Source organism: Electrona antarctica (genome assembly GCF_951216825.1).
Source record: "Electrona antarctica genome assembly, chromosome: 13".
NCBI classification, from domain to species: Eukaryota; Metazoa; Chordata; class Actinopteri; order Myctophiformes; family Myctophidae; genus Electrona; species Electrona antarctica.
Genome location: NC_136794.1, coordinates 2,127,308 through 2,151,346, shown reverse-complemented (window position 1 = coordinate 2,151,346; position 24,039 = coordinate 2,127,308). Strand labels below are relative to the sequence as shown.

General features: G+C 42.7%; 1 protein-coding gene across 1 annotated transcript; it reads left to right on the top strand.

Annotated features, from left to right (window-relative positions):
* Positions 1-3,375: 3,375 nt before the first annotated feature.
* LOC306935146 (uncharacterized protein) lies at positions 3,376-9,593 on the top strand. Its single transcript, XM_079518045.1, has 4 exons — positions 3,376-3,511; positions 4,130-4,317; positions 8,495-8,679; positions 8,938-9,593. Exons 1-4 carry the CDS (start codon positions 3,429-3,431, stop codon positions 9,355-9,357), a joined length of 876 nt encoding a protein of 291 aa, XP_079374171.1. The 5' UTR covers positions 3,376-3,428; the 3' UTR covers positions 9,358-9,593.
* The last annotated feature ends 14,446 nt before the right edge of the window (positions 9,594-24,039 follow it).

Genomic DNA, 24,039 nt, shown 5'->3' with positions numbered 1-24,039 from the left:
AGGAGTGGTGTTACTCTGGCTGACTTGAGGGCAGATGGGACGCAGCCTGAGGTTACTGAGGTGTTGATGATGGAGGTGATGAAGGGGAGCAGATCAGGTGCGATGGTCTGGAAGATTGGAGACGGGACAGGGTCGAGAGGACAGGTGGTAGGTCTAGTGGAAGTCACTAGTTGTAGGACCTCGTCTGGGGAAAGAGGAGAGAAGGAGGACATGCATGGTGTGTTGGGGTTAGTGTTGGTTGAGTCAGATGCCACTTTATGGGGGAGGGGGGGGAAGGAGCTGCTGATATCGTCAACCTTCTTCTCGAAGTAGTTGACAAAAACATCAGCAGTGAGGGATGAAGGTTGGGTGGGGGGAGGGGGCTTAAGGAGGGAGGAGAAAGTGGAGAAGAGCTTCCTTGGGTTAGAAGTACAGGATTGGATTTTGGTGTGGTAGAAAGAGGTTTTAGCAGTGGTTAGTGAGAGGGAGAAGGCAGAGAGGAGTGAGTGAAAGTGGGATAGGTCATCAGGTAGCTTTGTCTTGCGCCATTTCCTTTCGGCTGCCCTTAGAGGTGTTCGTTCAGATCTGAGAGTTTCAGATAACCAGGGAGCCGGTGGACATGAGCGAGCTGGCCTGGATGAGAGCGGGCAGTGTTGGTCGAATGCAGATGAGATAGAGGAGAAGAAGGATGAGGTTGCAGAGTCAGGTGAGAGAGAGAGGAAGGACTCCAGGGAGGGTAGAGAGGAGAGAATAGAGGATGAGAGGGAGGAGGGGTTTAGGGATTTGAGATTGCGTCGGGTGGTGACGTTAGGAGGGTTAGTGGGTTTAGGCGGGAGGGTGGAGAGAGAGAGGGAGAAGGCTATGAAGTGGTGGTCAGACCTAATTAACGGAGTAACAGAGAGTGTAGAGGGAGAGCAGGCTCTGGAGAACACAAGGTCCAAAACATTACCAGCCTTGTGAGTGGGAGGGGAGGGAGATAGTGAGAGGTCAAATGAGGCCAGAAGGGATGTAACGGGAAGATACTTCTCTGCTGTAGGTAGGTTGAAATCGCCCAGTAGGATCAGGGGGGTGCCATCTTCCGGAAATGAACTAATCAGGGAATCTAGTTCTTCCAGGAAGTTCCCAAGAGTTCCTGGGGGGCGATAGAGCACAATGAGGGTGAGGGGGACTGGTTGTGATATTGAGATAGCATGGAATTCAAATGTGGACAGAGAAAGGTGAGAGAGATTTAAGACACGGAAATTCCATTTGGGGGACATTAGTAGTCCTGTGCCACCCCCTGCACCTGTTGGGCGAGGGGTGTGGGTAAACTTGTGGGAAACAGAGAGGGCAGCCGGGGTTGCAGAGTTGTCTGGGGAAATCCAGGTTTCAGTCAGAGCAAGGAAATGCAGAGACTTGAGGGAGGCGTGGCCTGAAATGAATTCAGGCATTTTCTTTTTGGTAGCTGCATGGCAGTTCCAGAGGCCTCCCTCCACCACCATGTGGTGACTGGGTGAACGAGCTGGATAGATGAGATTTGAGGGATTTCTGAGACGGGGGAAGTAGTGACTAGGACGGCATGAGGGGGAAAGTATGGGGATGGTGGGAAAACACATTGTACAGAGAAAAATAGGTAATATATATATATATAGTGGTAGTAATAATAATAGAACAAAAACCGTAGTAATAATGATAATAATAATAATAATACTAATAATTACAAATAATAATAATAATAATAACAATAAATGACAATAATATGTAGTGAAAAAGGATGATACAAAAGGTTGATACAAAACCCTGGGAGGTGGTTTTTCTTCGCTTGATGTGTCTCTGGATGTCCGGGTCTTTTTGCTTTGGCACTAGGCTATGCTAGATAGCCTGTGAGAGTTTGTTCGATGAGGATGGAGATTTAACCAGTCGTGAGCCAGAGTATAGCGTGGGGGCACAGGGAAGACAGACGGGAGGAGAGGAAAGGAACTAAGAGAGCTCAGAGAAGTTTTAAAGAGACAGACAGACAGAAAGAGTGAGTGACCGAAGGAGTGAACGATAAACAGATGTAGATGTTATTAAAAGAGAGTGTCCGAAGAAAATGAACAATAAACAGATGTAGATGTTATTACAAGAGAGAGACAGACAGAGAGTGAGTGACCGAAAAAGGTGTCACACCGCTGGTCAGAGTGTTGTTTGATCTGAGGCATATATACAGCAGTGCTATTTATATGTCTAGGAGCTATCAACACAGGATTATGCAAAGTCCAGAAAGGGGCTGAATGATTAGCCTACTGGTGATTGTATATATCCTGCTAGCCCCTTGTTCCAGATCAAAGAGGACAGATTGGTCCAGGGTTTAGGAACAGACAAAGAAACACAGAAATAGTAGGAAAGACAGAAATAGTATAGAGACAGAAATAGTATAAAGTCAGAAGTACAGATAGTGCAGAAAAACTGGATAGAAAGTTCCTACTGTGTCCAATTTCAAATGGCAGCAGATCGAATCTCAGCTGCTTCTGTCACACCACCACTGGTCAAAAAAAAAAAAAAAAAAAAAAGTGATTCTCAACCCGTTTAATTTCAAGGACCCACCAGTTTGACATGCATTCGTCTACAGACCCCCATTTAATGGCATTTCCATCTCTGGGACCCCCAATTTATATTGTAAAATCAATGTCAATTGAACTCTGAGTGTGTACAAATGGATCCAGTTATACACTCTCAGAGTTACAGACCCATAAGGGTCGACTTGGTTCCAAACTATCATTTAGCTGGGGACCCCCTGGAACTCCCTCAAGGACCCCTGGGGGTCAGCCGGACCCCTGCACTTTGGGAACCACTGATGTACACAATACATGATGAGAACACGCTTTAATATTCGACAATTAAGGTCTAATATTTATACATAGTGTAAAAATAGGTCTATTAATATTTCTATATTTACAACAGTGTACAAATAGGTCTATTAATATGTATATATTTACAGCATAGTGTAAAAATAGGTCTATTAATATTTCTATATTTACAACATAGTGTACAAATAGTTACCCATTCCACTGGTGCAAAAGCTGAGCCAACAGCACCCCCATGTGGACTTTGGTTTAACCACAACGCTACTGCTTTAAACCCTATACTACAAATACTGTCATGTTTATATTTATTTATTTATTTAGCACAGTATTTTTAACAATACAATTATTTATGTATTTATATATATATATATATATATATATATATATATATATATATATATGAATGAGAGAGAAAAGGGAAAGTGCTAGGATGAGGCAAAAAGGGCTTATACAAGGACCTACGAAGACACAATTAGTCTATGTATGGGCACATCTGTGCGCCTGCCACAGACATCGCCAAAACTTCACATTGTAGCCTTTACTAGTGGAAATTCCATTCACAGCAGTTAGATCTCAACATTTAACATTATGCAGAATAGCATTTAAACATGTTATACCCATGATATGACAAAACCTTTATCAGTTTTAACAAACATTTTCCTATGCAGATTGCGTACTGAGGAGTCATCAAATGCAGATGAAATACAGTAAGTAAGTGTGGAATCTGAGAATCAATAATTCTTACAATATCTCATGTTCGTGGGCCTAGCATATGGGTGATCCTGTTTATTCAGCAGGTATAGTTAATTGCCCTAGTCTGCAGGGTCTGTCTTTGATATTCAAGAACAGGGGTGTCGATGTGGCGCCTGTTTATACTATAGTCTGAGATCCTGGTTCACACCTAGGGCCATCAAATGCTAAAACAGTGGATCAAAGGGCCACAGTGATCCTGATTCTACCTATCTATAGGGTGGCCAAATGCCAGCTGTCTGGAGCTATGTGTATTGTGTAAAACTGTACTTAAGACTAGTTGATTTCTATGTCAGTCAGTCAGTCAGTCTGGGACGGCGTAAGGCCGCCGGAGGAGCCTATGCCATGCTTTGCTGTTTGCTGTGTTGTCGAAATAAAACATCTCTGAGGAACATCAATCTGTCTGCCGTGTCTCACACAATTATCTTCGTGCTCTCCCGTTTTGGTTAAGTATTTTTGTAGGGTCTCGTGTCCAAAATACTCGACATAAGCAAGCCATGGTATAAAATTTCAAATCTAACATGTGTGTGCTATTGTACAATGAAGATTTAACACAAACTGTTTCTTGTGTTTAGGGTTGAGAGTTGTCTTCAGGCAATTGAAAGACAACACCATATAAGAAAGAGGTGGTGTCAGTCCGATGAGGTGTTCCAGTCAACACTGGGAAAGCTTGACCAGGATGTCAGGGCTGCACTGCTTCAGAGAGCACGCACTGAGGCAAGGGAGAGAGCCACACTACTCCAGCTCAAACGCAAATACCCAGGTAGATAAATAATTCAAATTGACTTGAAAAATAAGTTATGTACTTAAAATGTGCTTTTCATAATGGAACATCAGTTTGATTGTGTCCCTTGGAGAAGTTTATTAGTGTTGTTGCCCCAAGAGCAATGAACTTTCTTTTTATACTTTATATTATTATGAATTGATTAAAATTACACATTGACTTTAATGCGAATAGGGGAAATCTCCCTTCCAAATATTTTTCTCTCTGGGAGATTAAGGGCTATACCACATGTGGTACAGATTACATAAAGTAATTGCAAATATTTGCCTCACAGTAGTGCTATAACAGGCCACTTTACATTTTGGCCTATAACTCTTATAAACATGAATTGGGCATGGTATTAAAGAACAACTTTTCAACCTATCTTCATATAATAGGTCCTCAGTAATAATCATGATAAAATGTCTGTGTCTCATAGGAGGGCTGTTGGCAGTTCAGAGACCCGTCCTCCAGTGACATCATCGATGGGGAATCCAAGCTAATAGAAACTGCAGGCTTTCTAGTCCTGAAAAGTTGCAATGCGAAAATGGAAGCCATCGTTCTCACGATAATACAAATCTAAAAATGTTTGTAAAAAAAAATCTTGTTTGCCTAACGATGATGTCACTGGAGGACGGTTTCTAAACTGCCCACAGCCCTCGTATGAGACACAGACTGAGTAGGAAAGAATTGTGCCCATTTTATCATGATTATTAGTGAGGACCTATTATAGGAAGATAAGTGGTCCTTTAAGGTAGCCTATATGACACATTGGTGTAGACTGTACATCACAAGCTTTCAGCCTCGCATCCATACATGTAAAGAACATCTGTTGCACACATTCAATCTCAAACCGTTGCTTTAGGACTAACTGAAAAATTGTCTTGGCAGATACTTCTGTTAGTCTTTGTTTTTTAAATTGCTGATCCACAAGCTCACAATAGGCACGTTTACATGTCACGTTCTAATCGGGTTAAAACAAGGTTTTAAATACACCCGATTTAAAATATCCATGTATACACCTAAATAAACCCGATCAAGTCCGACCCGATTTAAATTCTAATCGGGTGCAGAGGGGTGGTCTAGACTTTTTTTAAACCCGATCAAGAGGACATTTCTTCCATGTATACACCTTAACCCGATTAGAATCTGATATGTTCTTTCTGCACATCAAATCGTCGGCAATTTCTGTTGCTTAACCTCCTTGTTTTTGGCAGTGCGATGAGGCGCGGTATTCCTCTCTCGTTCCCTCTCCCCCCTCTCTCTGCAAGCGCACGTGCGCGCACACGGCACTATTGCCGAAAATCTCCCATGCATGTATAAATAAATAAAAGTGTTGTAGCCACTGAGATAATGGATGATGAGAATCACTCGTAGGCTACCTGAAGTTGCATGCGCTGCCCCCCGCCTCTGTGATCGCAGATCTGTTTCTGTTTGGCTGAAGAAAGTTGATATCCAATACTATGCCTACATGCCATTATGGTTTAAACTTGAAGCCGTGCTGGTCAGTTTAGTGTAGTCAGAGTCGGACCAGCTCCGCTGCTTCAAGTCAGAGTTGGAACAGCTCCGCTGCAGCTACAGTAATTGATTTGACCTAGTTTCACGTCTTTTGCTAGTGATGTAATCAATTCATCATTTGGAACCACCTGCGTAAAATTCCACATTAGCCTATTTGACATTTTAAATGGCTTGCATGCCATGTACTCTTAATATTTTTCATTGTATATAGATATTTAATATAATATTCTTTCCATTGCAACTATAGGGTAGGGTAAAATGTGAAAGCTGAATTAATAATAAATAGTATAAAGATGAGACGACTCAGACCATAAGGGTTATTAATTACTAGCCACAAAATAAGCTGGAAATCAATCAACTCCGACTTCTGAAGGCTCTATCATTCAGTAGCCTACCATTGCTAAACAGACACAGTCCAAGTAGGCTAATTGCATTCTCGACAGAGATGAGAGAGGAGAGATGGAACCCAGCCAGCACGCCCACTTGGGTCCCATGTGGTTTCAATGCGGTATACATGGGTACAAGTGGGAATGGGCTTGAACTGGGAACATGTTGTTCCAACATGGTCTACATGTGGGCTAACTTGCATGGGTTGGAAGTGGGCAAGCCTATATAGGTCCCACGTGGTCTACACAAGGGCTAACTGGCATGGGTTGGAAGTAGGCAAGCCCATATTGGTCCAACATGGTCTACATGTGGGCTAACTTGCATGGGTTGGAAGTGGGCAAGCCCATGTAGTTCCAACATGGTCTACATGTGGGCTAACTGGCATGGGTTGGAAGTGGGCAAGCCCATCTACAAGTAGGGCTGTAGCCTGTAGGCCTACACAAACAGCAGTGTTGTAACAGTAGGCCTATAGAGCGTTGCAGTCCCGCCCCCTACCATGGCCCGGGAAATGATTCTCCGTTCATTCATCTCATAGACATTTCAGAAAGTATTTATTTAAAGACGTTTACGCCGCGGACAAAGCCAACTCGAGTCGTGACAAATCATGACAACAAACACAATTTTTTGGGCCGAACAAATAATTAGAAAGAAGAAAAAAACGGCAGGTTACAACACTTTTTGTTGTTTTTCTTCTTTGTAATTATTTGTTTGGTCCAAAATATTGTTTGTGTTGTCATGAGTTGTCACGACTCGAGTTGGCTTTGTCCGCGGCGTAACCGTCTTTAAATAAATACTTTTTGAAATGTCTATGGGAAAAATGCATTGGGATTCATTTCTTGGGCCATGGTAGGGGGCGGGACTGCGACGCTCTATAGCCTATAGGTACTAGGTAGGCCTACCATTACAATCCCTTTGTTCTTCTGCTCATCTTCTCCATTCATTTCCCCCATCAGAAAAGTTGAAGTCAAACTGCTCTGCTGCTTCATTAACGAAACAAATCCAAATACATCCAGTGGCGGCCTTATATATGTTTCAATCGTTTCAATTGAAACGGGCCTCGAGCATCGGGGGCCTCCCGATTAAAACCCCCCCCCCAAAAAAAACAGTTCAGTGTGTGTAAAGGCGGGAGAAGAATGGGTAAAAGTGGGAAAACACATGTGGTGACCCATTTTATAGTAATAATAAGCCTATTAATAATAATAGGGTTAGCTGTGTGTATAATAATAATAATGTATTATTGAGTGGTGCAGCCACTTAAGGAACGGCAATGTGTGTCCCTATGTCTGTCTGTCCGTCCGTTTAGGGTACCAACAGGTGACAAAGTGGCGCTGTCGAGCTTCACACCGTGCACAGGTGCATGATGGGAAGTTGAGATTTTACTAGCCTACTGTACTGTACTTTTACATAATAGGTAGTTAATCAACTAGTCGACTAGTAAACTAGGCAACTAGTCAACTAGTAAAAATTACTAGAAGTGAATGCCCTACAGTACAATGTAGTACAGTATAGTACAAGTAAGTACAGTACGACTACAGTACAAGTGCATTACAGTACGAGTACAGTACAGTACAATGTAGTAGGCTACAGTACAGTACAGTACAGCACTGCACTAGCAGCGCACTGAAAAAAAAAAAGATTTCTTTTTTAAAAATAATAATTATTAAAATTATGACTTCATGAACGGGGCCTCCCGCGTGCACTCACTGCACTAGCAGCGCTGAGACACTGACAAAAAATAAATCAAAAGAAATAAAAAAATAATATATATATATTTTTTAATAATAATTATGAATTATTAAAATTATGACGTCATGAACGGGGCCTCCCGATCTCTAAGGCCGCCCCTGAGTACATCACCACTCTGTTCAGATGGGTCTGATTTCATTATTCAAACAGCAGCTAATCTGATTAAAAGTGGGCACATGTAAACACCTGATCGGATTGAACTTGCCCCATGTAAACACTTGATCCAAAACCTTCAATCGGGTTTATTTTAATCAGATTGGAAGAAAGGTGTCCATGTAAACGCACCTACTGTGTCATGGTACGCTGTTTTCAACTTGTTGAACAGCTATTTTTGCCAAATGTTTCCCCAGAATAGGGATGCAGGGGTTCATATGGTTAATTTAATGTACTGTTATTCAGGTCTGTAAAGTTTATCAGGATTTTCAAAGTAAGCTGGGTGTTATTTCAGAGATTGATTAGTTTGTCTATATTTACTACATACACTGTGGGTTTTTGGATTCTCATTGTTTATAATGTCCTATTGCAGACGGGCAAGGCATTGCTGTGCGGCTTTCCAAACAGATCAACACCTGTAACAGGAGACTGAGGAAAGCCATTGCTGAGTACAACAGTCTGCAGTGGCCACCACAGATGACATACTATCCATCAAAGCTGGAGTTTCAGGAAGCATGCGATGTCTCCTTTCCTGTATATTTGGTCCTTGATGACAATGTGCGTATATTTCACATTTGGTTTCCAAATTATTCTAGTCTTTCCTTTGCCAAAAAATTATTGACAATCATTGTTTTGGCAAAGGAAAGACTAGAATAACAAGCTCTGTTGTCATGACTTTGTAGATTGGTTATTTTCAGCACAGAATGTTATTCCCAGAAAAGGGATACTAGGATTCATGTGGTTAATAAGAATAGTTCATAGTGTTATTGGTGCTGCTTTGTTGTACTAAAGCTATTTTACCATGTTTCTTTATAGACGGAAGAGGGTGACGTTCCAAGAGCCATAAAAAGACCTGCCATAGATGCACTGCACCTTATGAACCGGGCTACTGAGGAAAAGGTCTTGCTTCAGCGTGAGATGAGCACCATGATCCAACACCTTCAACAGCAGCACGTGTCCCTACAGGCATCCATTCATGATAACAATCACCCTGGTGTCAATGCTGTTCTTTCTGGCAGCATGATGCAGTTAGAGAGGAAACTGCAGAATGCGATGTCACTGTTCCAGCATATCATAGGTGACACATCTTGCATACCTCCCACAAGAGAACTAATGTCTGAGGTGTACTCACCTCTGGATGATGACGATGATGACGATGATGATGACGACGACGACGACGGTGATGATGATGATGACGACGACGACGACGACGATGATGATGATGTGATGATGTGATGATGTGAACATCACAACTGTTTTGTGATTCTGTGATCGTGCAAGTAATAGTTTTCGTCCATGTCGCTGTTTGATGCGTATGCGCCGTGCCAGCGTATGACGTAATGATTACTTGTGCTTGATATGGCAGTGGTGTCAGATTACATACATGTATACATATGGGCATTACCTTTAATCCTCCCGACACTAAAACATATATCGTCATTACGTCACCATCGAAAACCAATTACACCCTGGCATTGGGTCCTTTAATCCACATCTTTATTACGTCATCATTGAGAGCTAGTTATTCCAGTTATGCCCTTTTTACCTCCAAAAACTAGGTACGTAGCAAATAGCTACACCTAATAATTCAATATTTCAAACGTTCTTTCACAGAGAAGCTGAGATTTGACAGTTTGTAGCGGTCGACAGTACTTGCGCACTAGTAGGCCATTTATGACCTCCTTGTGTGCAACAAGCAAGTAGGCACTTGACAGAGTGCAGTTCTAGTTGTATCTTTTGCCATTATGTATGTAGCTCTACTACAAACTTGGTATGGCCATGACGGCAAATATACAAAAATACATACCAACTCTTAATAAATACAATTTTGAGTGTCTGTCTGTCTATGCATTCCATTGCTCTTCCCCTCATCTATTATGAATACTTTGATAAACGCATAATGATCTATACACCACTTTGTAAATGAATGGTTGTACAGTACATTGGTTTGTGATGTTAAGTCAGATGTATTCTTTTCAAAAAGACACACGGATTCAATTTACACTTTATTTTTTCATCAAATGTATCATTAGGAGTGCTAGTAACAAGGCATTAAGATTTTGCTGTGATATTGGCATCAACTCTGATATTCGATAGTTATGGCACATGGCCACATGGGCTCCGATGCCTCACAGTTTAGACCATAGCGTGTGTTTCTCTACACTGACTACATTGATGAAAATATTTGCATAAATGTATTAAATACACTGGCAGAGCTGAATATCACCACTTTGCAGCTGTAAACTACCTGTAATGTGAAATGAATCTGGATTTAACTAATACTTTAGAAATACTGCTGTACACACTTTACAATGTACAGAATCAGATCTGCATTTTAAATAGCTGAAGAATAAAATCGAGTTAAAGTAGCAAGATCAATAACTGACTGAAAGGGAACCAAATATACCAGTTCAATCATATTTTAAATTTAATTTATACATATCTTGGACTCAATCAAACAATTTTGAACATCTATCACTCCTGTCATTTCAGGTATCCATGTAAAACATTTAACCACAAAGCAAGCACTTAGTTAATTTCCATAGAATATCTTTCATTATTAATTTATCATTAAGTTTGAGGCTTAATCATTATGACCGAATCTGATGTTTGCAATGACATTCATAATAAACTATTACATTTTTTAAGAGGCTATTCCGTCTATGGCTCACAACCATGACACTGAACATGCGATGTAGGTCATCATAATATGAAATTAATATTGACTTCACCATAGTGGTAGTTATAGATTCCATCATTCTAGCATGATAATGTAGATGTTGCTATGTGAACTAAATAATGAAATAAAAATAGATAGATCTCACAATAATCATGTAACAATGTTTATTTATTACATAATTCAGTTCCCATAGAAATATCTATCCATCCATCCATCCATCTATGTTTTGGTTCTAAAAAAAATGATATTGCAGATATCCTGTCTACTGTCTAAATTAGAAGGATATGGCTGGAAGCTTTTCTTTTCACAGATAAGTAAGCCTGGGACCGAGGCTAGGCTGGAAGCGTATGTGCGTAGAAAAGGTCGTGGATTGTGTTGGTTTAATTGTGATGCGATACCATTTGGGACCTAATTGCGACATTTGGTCAATTCAACAATGGGATCATCCCTGCGGAGTATGGGAGCGTTGCTAATAGTAACCTCGGTGCACTTCTGTTAAAAATTATGAATGAATAACCAATAAATAACGACAAATCTAGACATCATACATTTACAGAAATAAGTCTGAAGGCATAAAATACATTCTCACTAGGAAAATAATCAAAACAAGGTTTATAATGCAGGAACTTTATTAATTCAGTTGAGTAATGTTTATTGCGCTGAAAAGAAAGCCAATGGTCACGTGACGAGACGCGGTAGACGCCACGGCTGCATTGAAAGGAATGATCACCTACTGAGCTCCAGTAGCTGCATGCGATGCATTAAACTGCACAGATCAACCTACACAATAGGAAGGAATCAACCTACTGAGCACCTGAGTAGACGGGTAGACGTCTACTCAGTCTATTGAAAGGCCTGATTGCACCTGATTTTCCCCGTTTCAATACACTGATCCCATTCGAAGCGGGTGCACCACATGGGCTTGCCCACTTCCAACCCATGCAAGTTAGCCCACATGTAGACCATGTTGGACCAATATGGGCTTGCCTACTTCCAACCCATGCCAGTTAGCCCTTGTGTAGACCACGTGGGACCTACAGTATATAGGCTTGCCCACTTCCAACCCATGCAAGTTAGCCCACATGTAGACCATGTTGGAACTACATGTTCCCAGTTCAAGCCCATTCCCACTTGTACCCATGTATCCCGCATTTAAACCACATGGGACCCAAGTGGGCGTGCTGGCTGGGTTCCATCTCTCCTCTCTCATCTCTGTCGAGAATGCAACTAGCCTACTTGGACTGTGTCTGTTTAGCAATGGTAGGCTACTGAATGGTAGAGCCTTCATACCTGAAGTTGCAACGCATGCAACTTCAGGTAGCCTACGAGTGATTCTCATCATCCATTATCTCAGTGGCTGCAACACTTTTATTTATTTATACTTTTTATTTGCATGGGAGATTTTCGGCAATAGTGCCATGTGTGTGTGCGCGCACATGCGCTTGCAGAGAGAGAGGGGGGAGAGGGAACGAGAGAGAGGAATACCGCCTCATCGCACTGCCAAAAACAAGGCGGTTAAGCAACAGAAATTGCCGACGATTTGATGTGCAGAAAGAACATATCAGATTCTAATCGGGTTAAGGTATACATGGAAGAAATGTCCTCTTGATCGGGTCTAAAAAAAGTCTAGACCACCCCTCTGCACCCGATTAGAATTTAAATCGGGTCGGACTTGATCGGGTTTATTTAGGTGTATACATGGATATTTTAAATCGGGTGTATTTAAAACCTTGTTTTAACCCGATTAGAACGTGACATGTAAACGTGCCTATTGAGACCTTCAACTTTGTGTAGATTGGAGTGAAGTTCTTCTGCTCTGCATTTCAGACACCGATCTGAAGTTAACTGCCACTGTCGCACACATGCTTGGCATCCAAGCAGAGAATAGCAGCATGTAGAATACATGGGCACTTCCATTGTATCTGCAAGGATTAAAATACATGGTTTCAGAAAAACAATAATCACAACTTTAATCATAAAGAAAACTTAAATCCGTTTTGTCACATAGTGTATACCGTTACATACCTTTACAAATGAGACAGGCAAAGGCTTCCTGCATAGGGTCCTGCAGACTGGCTGCTGTGCTTTTGATGTTCGCAAGATCAGACAGCTGGTTTAATGTTGAGGTGATTTCTTGGAGTCCCTCCGCTGCTTGTTTCAGTTGGCCAATTTCACCAATGATGGCTTGGACGGTTGCACTGTAAGACATGAGGGGAAAAGATTAAGAAAGGATTCAAGATTTTTCAAATTAGTGCACCTGAACAACTTTGTTTAGAATCCGTTTTTTTTCTCTGCATAATTATGCTGAGAAAACCAAATCAGAACAAAAAGTTAATTTACACAAATTAAACTCAATTTTTTAAACTAAACATGTATTCATATGTTTTTGCCTTAACATCAAATGTATTACCTTTTAGGATTAGCTCTTCTGCCATTCTGGAACTCTACAAAGTCCTCATCAGGCATGGCATAGATTACGCCAGCCCTTTGGGGGTCAAGAAAGTATTTATTGACCTCGATTTAAAAAAAAACAGCATTAATTTTAATTTGAAACCACAAATTATAAGCAAGTGTCTGATCATACAACTTGCCTCTTGAGTACTCAGAGTCCAGGATTTTATTTCCTTTGCACTCCAATAGAGTAAGTGGCGCATTGCTGCCTAACGCAGCCATCGCCTTTGCCGTCATTCCTTTGACATTTGCATCAGCCTCCACAAAGGTAATGTTCCGTGACCTTGAACCTTGAACCTTGACCTCGGTCACAGTGATTGACCTGGACATCAAATCATAAATTTAGAATTACAGTTACACATAAAGCTTATATGAATGAGAGATAAGATTTTACAGCATAAAAAAAAACTAACCTATGGGAGGCTTTCACTGGGAACTTGGCCCTGGCTCGTGGAGTTCCAACCGAAGAGTTTGGTGTGGGTGTGACTCTGCTTGCAGGGAGCGGACTCTGATCTGGATCGCCATGGACCTCGTAGTGACCACGATTTGCAAGATGGATGGTGGCAAAATATCCTGATGACACTGGAAATATTACAGCGTCTGCCTCATCTGTAATGTACAGATTCCTGGAGCTGACCTGTTTAAGTGGACAGAATGAAAAATACCATAAGTGTTTAAAGAATCTCTAAAGATGCAATAACATGCACGTTATCATCAATACAATTAGTGGAAAAAATATATTCATTGTTGACAAATTCCTCCATGTATTAGCTTAAAACTCATGTCCAATTTTGTCTGCTCATTTCTTTGTCATCGCTTCCAATATCACTTGTGTATCCTGCATGAGTTCTGTCTTCTGATAAAGCCAATCTACGACCTCACAACGCAAAGCATCGTTGTAAATATGATGGAATCACTTGCTACCATGGGGACCGGGGACCCCCAGGGGTACCTGAGGGAGTTCCAGGGGGTCCCCAGCTAAATGACCATTAGGAACCAAATGGACCCTTGTGGGTCTGTAACTCAGCAGACCGGTTCCATTTGGTTCCATTTGTACACTCAGAGTTAAATTAACATTGATTTTACAATATAAATTGGGGGTCCCTGAGATATAAATGGCATTAAATGGGGGTCCGTACTAGACTAATATGCATGTCAAACTGGGGGTCCTTGAAATTAAACAGGTTGAGAATCTCTGCTATAGAGCCGTAGAAATCTTCTTATGGGGGTCCCTGGCATATGTTTTTAAATGGGGGTCCGCGGGCTGTTAAGTGTCATTTTGGGGGTCCTTGACATGAAATAGTTTGGGAACCACTGACCTAGTACCTATCTAGCTACATGCTACACAGGTAAATAGCTACATGCTACACAGGTAAACAGTACGCTCAAACGTATTAATTAAACATTACAGTACCTTGAAGATCATGCCTATATTCTCCACGCACATGTCCATGTCCATTACTGTACGCCTGATGTCCCCCCTGAAAAGGACGTAGCTTAAACCACCGTTACCGTAATACTCTTCCATTCTAACTGCTGCCGCTAACTGCTGTGCTTCTGACTCAGTGACGAAAGAAAGATGGCGCCGCCCAGGGCAGTGCACCCGCTCTGTTTTTATCGGGGAGGAGGGCGGGACTTCCGGGTTACAGAGCAAGAAATGAATCACAGTATTCCGTACAGCATCCCGATGCGTCTTGTTCTGAATTCGAGTTCTGTTTCGAACGACACCAACGAAAATCTAGAATCGGGTTATATTTTCGTTTTAAATACCTATTTCTAAGTTTTTAGTGAACCATTTCTAAACAGTATTCAGAAAACGAACCGTATTCTGTGTTTTAATTTACCATTTCTATATTTGACAAACAGTATTCAGAACACCAAACCGTATTCTGAATACTGTTTATCAAATACGAAATTAGAATTCAAATGGCCGTAAAATACACGGACCATGCTGCTGGGCCAGCTACTACTGCTGAGGGGGAGTCGGACGAAGATGTGGCGGAGTTGGTCGCTGCTGCACCCACCGAAAAAAAAAACAAGCTTGTGTTTTTGAACAAGAGTAAGTCAGTGGTTTAAGCTAGTCTACTCTAAAATGTGGAATGCCTAGGATATTATTTTGAGTTTGACACAACAAAGCTGCTATTTGTTTTAATTTGTTAATCTCCAGGCCATATATGTTCATTTAAATTGTTAAATGTAAACAAGTGTTGGCCTTAGGGATGACTGAATCATTTCATTTTTTTTGTACAGTGTTACTGTTTGTGTAGTTTAGTAGTCTACCTATTGGTCTAATGATTTATTTTATATTTTGAAGGCTATTTGTTTTATGTCCGGGATTTAGGGCTAATGATGGCCAAATGATTTTTTTGTATTTTTTTTTTTTAACTGTTAGGCCTAGAATAATAAGGTTTTGGGTTTAAAATTGTAATGTTTTGCTGCTACAAGTTCGTTACGAATAGGCCTATAGTTCCACGGCATATTTTACATGCCTGCTATTTTATTTTAAGCCTAATAGGCCTATTTTAGGGCGCTATGTGTCCATGTATTTTGGAACAGCTGCAAGTGTACTTACTTACTTTTGTAATAAATGTTCCAGGCCATAGCTGTGGAAGTATGGGTAATAAGATGCAGACGGTTTATGGCAATGCAATATATTTATTCAGATAAGATCTCCGTGTAGTACAACTGCTGTGTTATGATGGCAAGCATAATCTGGTTACATCCGGTTGGACCACATCCTGTTACCCGAGTATCAGAGTAAAGGCATTACAGCTAACACCACATCTCCCTTTCTAGCAAGCTATAACAGACTGTAACAATTACAGCTCTAACTCAGATAATGCAGAATCTGGAATCCTCTGAAAACCCTTGCATGAAACTGAACACATATATATATTCACTCAAAATAGAATAATGCACTCCTAAGGCTTCTCAAGAAAAATAACAAAAATAAACACTGTCAGGCAATATCTGTGGAGGCAAATAGTGTGAACATCAGAACACAAAACATTCAACTTTCATCTTCTTTTTCACATCTTCTTTTCAGGTTATTTTCTCTCTTTTTCACATTTCACATTTATCAGGTTAGTTTCTCTTTTCTTTTTTTTTCTTTCTTTTTTTCACACAGTTCACAAGTCCAGTCTGTGAGGTTTTCTCACCCTTCTGCCACACCTAGTGGTAGGACCATGTGTGTGTGTATGGACGGGTGTGTGTGCCTTGGGAGCCTGTGTTTGAGGTGACTCGGGGCGGTCTGGATAATCCAGTGTAGGCTCACCTGGTCGGGGTGGTGTGCCTGGTGTTGGTGTGTGAGGTGTGTGTGGAACAGTCTCTGTAAAAGGGACAAGATGGTGTCTATTCCTCCGAATAGTGCCGGTAGGGCCGTCCACAATGTATGAACGTGGAGCTGAGTGGGACGAAACCACTGTGCCTTGAGACTTTGTATCTGTAATCCACACTGGTTGACCTGGAGTGAGTTGACTCAGATCTCTCACATGGTGTCTGTTGTTGAAACTTGCAGTGTCCTTTTCTCTCCTCTCCCTTTCCCTAGTTGCAACGACGGTGCTGTCTGGAAGCTCTGGAGTGAGAAGAGATGGATGCTGGGGCACCGGAGTGCGCAGTCTCCTGCCCATGAGGAGTTGAGCAGGACTGTAGCCATTTGCGAGTGGTGTAGCTCTATAGGCCAACAGAGCCAGATATGGATCCTTAGCCTTCTTTAGCAGCCTTTTCACAGTCTGCACGTGACGTTCCGCCTCTCCGTTACTCTGAGCGAACCTAGGGCTGCTAGTGGTATGAGTGAACCCGTAAGCTGCTGCAAAGTCCTTAAACTCTTGACTGGAGTACTGAGGGGCGTTATCGCTAAAAAAGTTGTCCGGGACTCCGTGCCTAGAGAAGAATGATTTGAGATGCACAATAACATCCTGAGATCGTGTGGGAGTTAGCTTGGCAATCTCTACAAACCTAGAGTAGTAGTCCACTACTAGTAGGTAGGTGTCTTGGTTGAGTGAGAATAAATCGGAACCTACTTTTTGCCATGGTCTCTCTGGGAGCTCTGTGGACATTAATGGCTCCACAGGGTTGGCACGTTCCTTGATGCATGTGTTGCAATTTCTCACCAGCTCGTTCAGTTGGCCGCTCAAGCCAGGCCACCATACAGCCTCTCTGGCCCGCTCTCGGCATCTGGTCATCCCCTGATGTCCCTCGTGTAGTGCGTCGAGGACAGAGTTGCGCATTGCTGTGGGAATAACTAGTCTGGAGCCCTTGAGCAGTAGTCCATTGTGTACTGTAAGTATGGCTCTATTAGGCCAGTAAGCCTTCACTGGACCTGTGAGCTTGCTGCGGTCAGGCCATCTTTTCTGACAGTATGACATGACCTCTGAGCAGACGCTGTCTTCCTGCAGTTGATCTCTCAGTTGTGCCATGTATGTTGAGCTGGCAGGCATGCTTGTGACAACTTCATCCACGTAGATGTTTGTGTCTTCCATCAAGTCTCTGTCTGTCAGTTTCGAACTTGGGTTTTGACTGACAGGTGAGCGTGAGAGTGTGTCGGCTGTAAACAGTTCTTTGCCAGGGGTGTGTGAGATAGTGTAACTGTACCTCATAAGTCTGAGTAGAAACCGCTGGATTCTGGGAGGAAGCTCTGTGAGTGCCTTGTGACCTAGCAGGCTGATAAGCGGCTTGTGGTCAGTCTCCATGGCAAAATGTCTCCCAATAAGGAAGTCCCGGAAACGCTCGCACCCCCATGTCAATCCTAGCGCCTCCTTCTCCACCTGGGCGTATCTCTGTTCTGTCTCTGTCATGGAGCGTGATGCGTACGCGACTGGTTTCCACCGCTCTCCCTCCTTCTGTAGGAGGACTGCGCCCAATCCGTATGAAGAGGCATCCGCCGACAGTTTCAGCTCTTTGTTGGGGTCGTACAGTGTCAGCACTGGAGGAGATGTGAGATCATTTTTCAGCTGATCAAATGCTCTCTGTTGTGCACATCCCCAGACCCACTGATACTTCTTCGAGAGAAGGTCTCTCAACGGCTTGTCTTTCTCAGCTAGACCTGGAATGTACTTTCCCAGCTGGTTTAACATTCCCAGGAAACTGCAAACTTCTCCTGTGTCAGACGGCTCTCTCATGGACATGACAGCCTTGACCTTGTCTGGGTCTGGCTGCACACCGTCAGCTGACAGAATGTGGCCTAAGAACTTGACTTCACTTTTGCCCAGCTCACACTTCTCCATGTTTAGTGTGACCCCGGCTTCCTGGAGTTTGTTGAGGACAGTATGTAGTCTGATGTCGTGCTCGAGTTGGTCTCCTCCCCATATAAGAACATCATCCATGTGGCATACGACTCCCTGCAGCCCATCGATAATCATAGACATGCACCGCTGAAAATGTTCTGGGGCCGACGCTATGCCGAAGGGCAGTCTGTTAAAGTAAAAGGTTCATAACCCCAAATGGGGTTATGAACGTGGTGTACAGTGACGACTCAGGGGACAATGGGATCTGCCAAAATCCTCTGTTAGCATCTAACTTGCTGAAGATCTTCGCCCCTGCCAGAGAACCAATTGTCTGCTCCACTGAAGGCAGTATGTATTTCTCTCTGCAGACCGCTTCGTTGAGGCGGGTGAGGTCGACGCAGATGCGTACTGAGCCGTTTTTTGTAGGCACTGGAACCATGCCTGAACACCAGTCAGTTGGCTCTTCCACTCTGGATATGACTCCCATGTCCTCCATTTTCTTGAGTTCCTCTTTTACTTTGCCTAGTAAAGGGATGGGGACTCGTCTTGGTGTGGCCAGGGAATAAGGATTGGCGTCTGGCCTGAGCTTAATAGTGTATGGCTGCTGCATCATTCCTAAACCCTGACACAATTTTGGGTAGGACTCTTGCATGTCAGACTTGTCTATGCTGTCTGCTCTGTAGACTAGTTTAAGCTTAACACTTGCTGGTCTGCTTAACAAGGCTACATTTAAGTCATTGACAACATAAATATCTTCCTGTATCACTTGCTCTCCTTTGCATAGTGACTCTCTGTACCTGCCTAAAACAGATAGAGGCATGCGACCTGGGCCAAACAGTGGTCTGTCAGGTTTGGCTAACTGTGTGTCGCCCTCTGTAATGGCATAGTAGATCTGGGCTGGGATAACTGAGACATCGGCTCCTGTGTCGATCTTAAATCTGACTATATGGTTTCTCACAGTCAAATCAGCATACCATGGGTCTAAGCCTGCATCTACTGAGCCTAGGAACAAGGGAGCGTCAGCATTACGTTCTGTCTCTACAACATGTACTGTTTTGGTAGATCTACATACTTTACTGTAATGGCCTCTCTTTCCACATGTGTGACATGTGACATCTCTGGCTGGGCACTGTGCTATGGCATGACCAGGGGACTTTCCACATCTGTAGCATGTCTTGCGGTCAGATGATGGATGTGGCTTTGCTGATGAGTGCTTTTGGTAATGAGGGGTCTTTGGTGTGAATGGCTTTTGTCTTCTGCCTTTTGTTATAGCATCAATGTCCATTCTACCCCCTCCTCTGAGGTCTGTCTGACTGCCTTGCCATGTTGACTGCTTTTTCCAGCGTCAAATCCCTGTCTAACTCCATCCTCTCAGCTAGACTGTTGTCTCTCAGCCCCACCACGATGCAATCTCTTATTAACTCGTCGTGGAGTGCTCCATATGTGCAATGTTCAGCCAGGGCATGCAATGCAGTAATAAAAACATCAACGGCCTCGTTTGGTTGCTGCACTCTCTGATTAAATCTTGCTCTCTCATATATCACGTTCTTTCTGGGCACAAAGTATGTTTCCAAGGTGGCTCTTACCGAGGTGTACTGCTGTCTTTGTGCGTCGGTTAAATCATGACCGCGCAGGATGTCGTCTGCTTCATCCCCCATGCAGTAGATAAGAGTGTTCGCCTGGTTAGCTTCTGTGCTAAGATTGAGGTTGCTGGCCAGTCGGAATCTCTCGAACCTGCGTATCCACCGTTCCCAATCCTGAGGCTTTGAAAAGTCGAACGCTTCAGGTGGTTGTATGGAGAACGTAGCGCCCGGAGGAGCGTTAGCATTAGCCGGTAGCTGTGGAGGTTGTTGCTGCTGTGCTGCATGTGCAGCCTCGCCGCCGCCGCCGCCTTGAGACATCTCGTCCCTCGCTGACGTTAAACTCTCCTTTTTTTCCGCTCCAAAAGTTGCTCTTTACCGCTGCCCAACTTCTGGCACCATGTGGAAGTATGGGTAATAAGATGCAGACGGTTTATGGCAATGCAATATATTTATTCAGATAAGATCTCCGTGTAGTACAACTGCTGTGTTATGATGGCAAGCATAATCTGGTTACATCCGGTTGGACCACATCCTGTTATAGCTACCCGAGTATCAGAGTAAAGGCATTACAGCTAACACCACAATAGCTACAATATATTGTTTAATTTGCCATGTTTACTGACTGTTGTTAATTGGCACCCAGAGTCTGACATTATTCAAATTATTTTGTCAATCGTCGGCTTTCTTATAGGCTGCTGCTGCCTACGGATTACTGTTCCGTGTTTAATAAACACATGTTTATTGGTTACAAAATAAAGTTTAATTTGTATTGATTGATTTGATGCACATTCTAAATACTAATGATAATAATACAGCTGAAGAAGTTGTGGCGCTTTAAAGGAATGCACAGTTAGTTGCGCTGTCCTCAAATGCTGCGCAGCAACAAAAAAAATGGGGAAAAAACGATCGACACGTCGATTTGCGGCCTCGACTTATCGATTTGCCAAATATGAGTCGTTTGGCATCCCTAGTTGATGAGGTTCTTTTTTGCCAGCTGCTTGTAAAGTGTGTGGACAACATGTTCGCTTACCTCTACTAGCGACCATACTAGACACTTTTTCATCATTGGCTGCCTAAGCCAATAGGAGACTTACCCATAAAACCCATACTCTGAACACTGCAACGTGGAGCTGAGGCAGAGGCTGCAGCACACACACTGATTATACATGTTCATAAAGGAGAGTTTATGAATAAATAGTACAGCTTAGAGCCAATTTGATGTTTCAAGAACGTGTCCACTGGAGCTAAAGTGACAACATTCCAAAAAATAGCAGATCCACAAGCTCACAACACATCAAGTTGTGACGTATTGGGAGCTTGTAGATCAGCTATTTTAGGTTTGGTAGTCCATATATTAGGTTTGGTGGAATGCTAAAAGTTTAAACACCAAAGTACCGAAACAATGTAGGCTAATTCATTAGTAAACAATTCTTGAAATGGTAGGCCTACTTATCATTGGTATTCACATACTCACCTTTTTATCACCATCTAGCTGACCATTTAATTGCACAAAATAATTTGATCACTTTGGAAATTAACTATAACTATAACTAGAGACAGCATGTTAGCATATTCCGGAATTCAATAATAACCACACAATTCAATATCATTTCAATCAATCAATAGATCAATGATGCTGCATATAGCCCACTGTTGTTACTGATGTGCTGGTATGTTTTGCTTTGCTGTCTATTGTACATAGGCTACAGTACAACGCTCAGCAGACTGAGCATTCAAAACGTGTAGTGTAGGCCTATGTATCAAACATTGCCTGCAATGATCAGTTCAGGACATACTATAGGCCTACATGTAGTCAGTGTTCTGCGCTGGCTTTTCAGACGTCTAAGTAAACATGACATTGATCTGCGTTACAAAATACGGTCAAACGGTAAAACTAAAGTCTGACACAACTGATAAAAAACGACAATCCACACAATTAGCATGTTGACCACTGTCACGTGACAGTGTGCATTTAAACAGATCTTACGTTAGTTTTAGGCTACTATACAAAAGTATAACTTAATTTAGCAGAGAGCTAGTGATGGGCGTCTGGCACTGAAGCGTCGGCACACGCTTCGAAACGGAACTTAATTTGCATATGAACCAGTGCTTCGGAGCTTGCTTCACTGGGGGAAAAAATCACGTGACCATGACGTCCGAACCAGTAACTGTTTCACTCCTCCCACCGAATCAGCAGACTGGTTCACGGGTTCATGCATGGTTCACGCCCACGTCATACCGTTTCGTTCTGTGAATGAATCACCTGATGGGTCTGAGCCCACCTCTCGATTCTGACAGGTCGAGACAGTTTGATTTTTAGCGCCTTTCTGTCTTTATAACCGCCTCAAACTATGCACAATTTGTGGGTTGCAGTAGTAGGTGTTTGCATAGTAGTTGTTGAGTTGTTGTTATATCATTACATTGCGTTTGCTTGTATTGATCATCATCATCGTCATCGTCGTCATGGAGCCAGCTCAGCCAGCGAGGAAGAAGCCAGCTTCTGCTCGATCTGACATGTGGCAACATTTTGATATTATCTCTCAGGATAAGGTAGGCGCCGCTATAGTGTGTTATTATTACTCATACTCATCATGGCTGTGTAATATCGTTGCTGTTTGGAGGAAACCATCTAGCTTCATTTTTGAGGTTTTTGATTATTACTTTTTGCAAAAATCAGTGCTATTGAACACCCTTAAGTCTGGTATGTGTGTTTTTCAAAAAATATAAGGTTTTCTTAATTTCCTGCATGTTTATTTTTCATTTCCTGAACTATGGACATTTTGGAGTTAGGTGGTATCTTCCTGACAGCAGAGCTATGCAAGCATAGAAGTAAAGTTGTTAAATGGTGAACAGCCAGTAACTATGGATTGGGTTTAATTTGTATCAAATGCCTTTCTCTTCAGGTTCGGTGCTTGGTGTGTGCTATGGAGCTGAAGTATCATGGGAGTACTTCCTCCATGAAGAGGCACTTCACTGTGAAGCATGCGAATCATGGAGCTCCTGTTAACCAGGAGGGTAGTCGAGGTAGGCTATTATATTATAATTGATTTATCACACTGCACTTGTTATACATTGACTATATTCCATGACACAAGCCCTGCTTCATTTAAATGAAATTTCTGATAAATCCTTTTACATATTGTAATATATATTTATTTCTGTCTTAGTAACTAACCGGAAGCAAGAGCTGGATGAGGCTCTTGTGAACATGGTGGTGAAAGACTCCCAGCCTTTTTCCATCGTGGAGGACTCTGGATTCAAGGAGTTTGTGGGATTGCTTGATCCCACATATATTCTTCCATCCAGAAAGGCTCTGAAGCAGATGGTGGTGGCCATATATGAGGAGGAGAAGGCCAAGGCCACGGCTGTGATGAAGAGCGTAGCGGCTGTGAGCCTGACCAGTGACATGTGGACCTCCATGAATCTGGATGCCTATCTGGCAGTGACAGCCCATTATGTGGATGACTCTGCTAAGCTGGCCACAGTGGTTTTGGGAGTGGTGCCATTCCCAGAAGCTCATACACATGAGAATATCTGCAGTGAGTTCAGGATTCTCATGATGGAATGGGGCATCTTTGATAAGGTGACAGCCATTGTGACAGATGCAGGGTCTAACATGGTTGCAGCTGTCAGACTGTTAGGGAAACGGAATACTATTTGCTTTGCACATGGACTGAACTTAGTTGTGAAGAAGGCACTAGTGACAACGCCTGGCCTGGAAGACCTGCGCACAAGGTCACGAAGAGTGGTTACTTACTTCAAGACCAGCACTAGAGCTAAAGAGATGCTGGAACTTGTGCAGAAGACAAATAACAAACCAGTCATGAAGCTGATGCAGGAGGTGGACACTCGCTGGAACAGCACCTACCTCATGTTCCAGCGTCTGTATAATGAGAGGCAGGCAGTGGGGGCAACTCTTTCCACTATCCCAAATGATGTGCCACCGCTGTCCTCGGATGATTACGAAAACATGGCTGCA

Excerpts from the sequence above, each read along its gene's own strand:
- LOC306935146 (XM_079518045.1), top strand. The coding sequence starts at position 3,429 with ATGACAAAACCTTTATCAGTTTTAACAAACATTTTCCTATGCAGATTG. Across the intron at positions 3,512-4,129 it reads TCAAATGCAGATGAAATACA|GGTTGAGAGTTGTCTTCAGG; the intron begins GTAAGTAAGTGT and ends TCTTGTGTTTAG. Across the intron at positions 4,318-8,494 it reads GCTCAAACGCAAATACCCAG|ACGGGCAAGGCATTGCTGTG; the intron begins GTAGATAAATAA and ends GTCCTATTGCAG.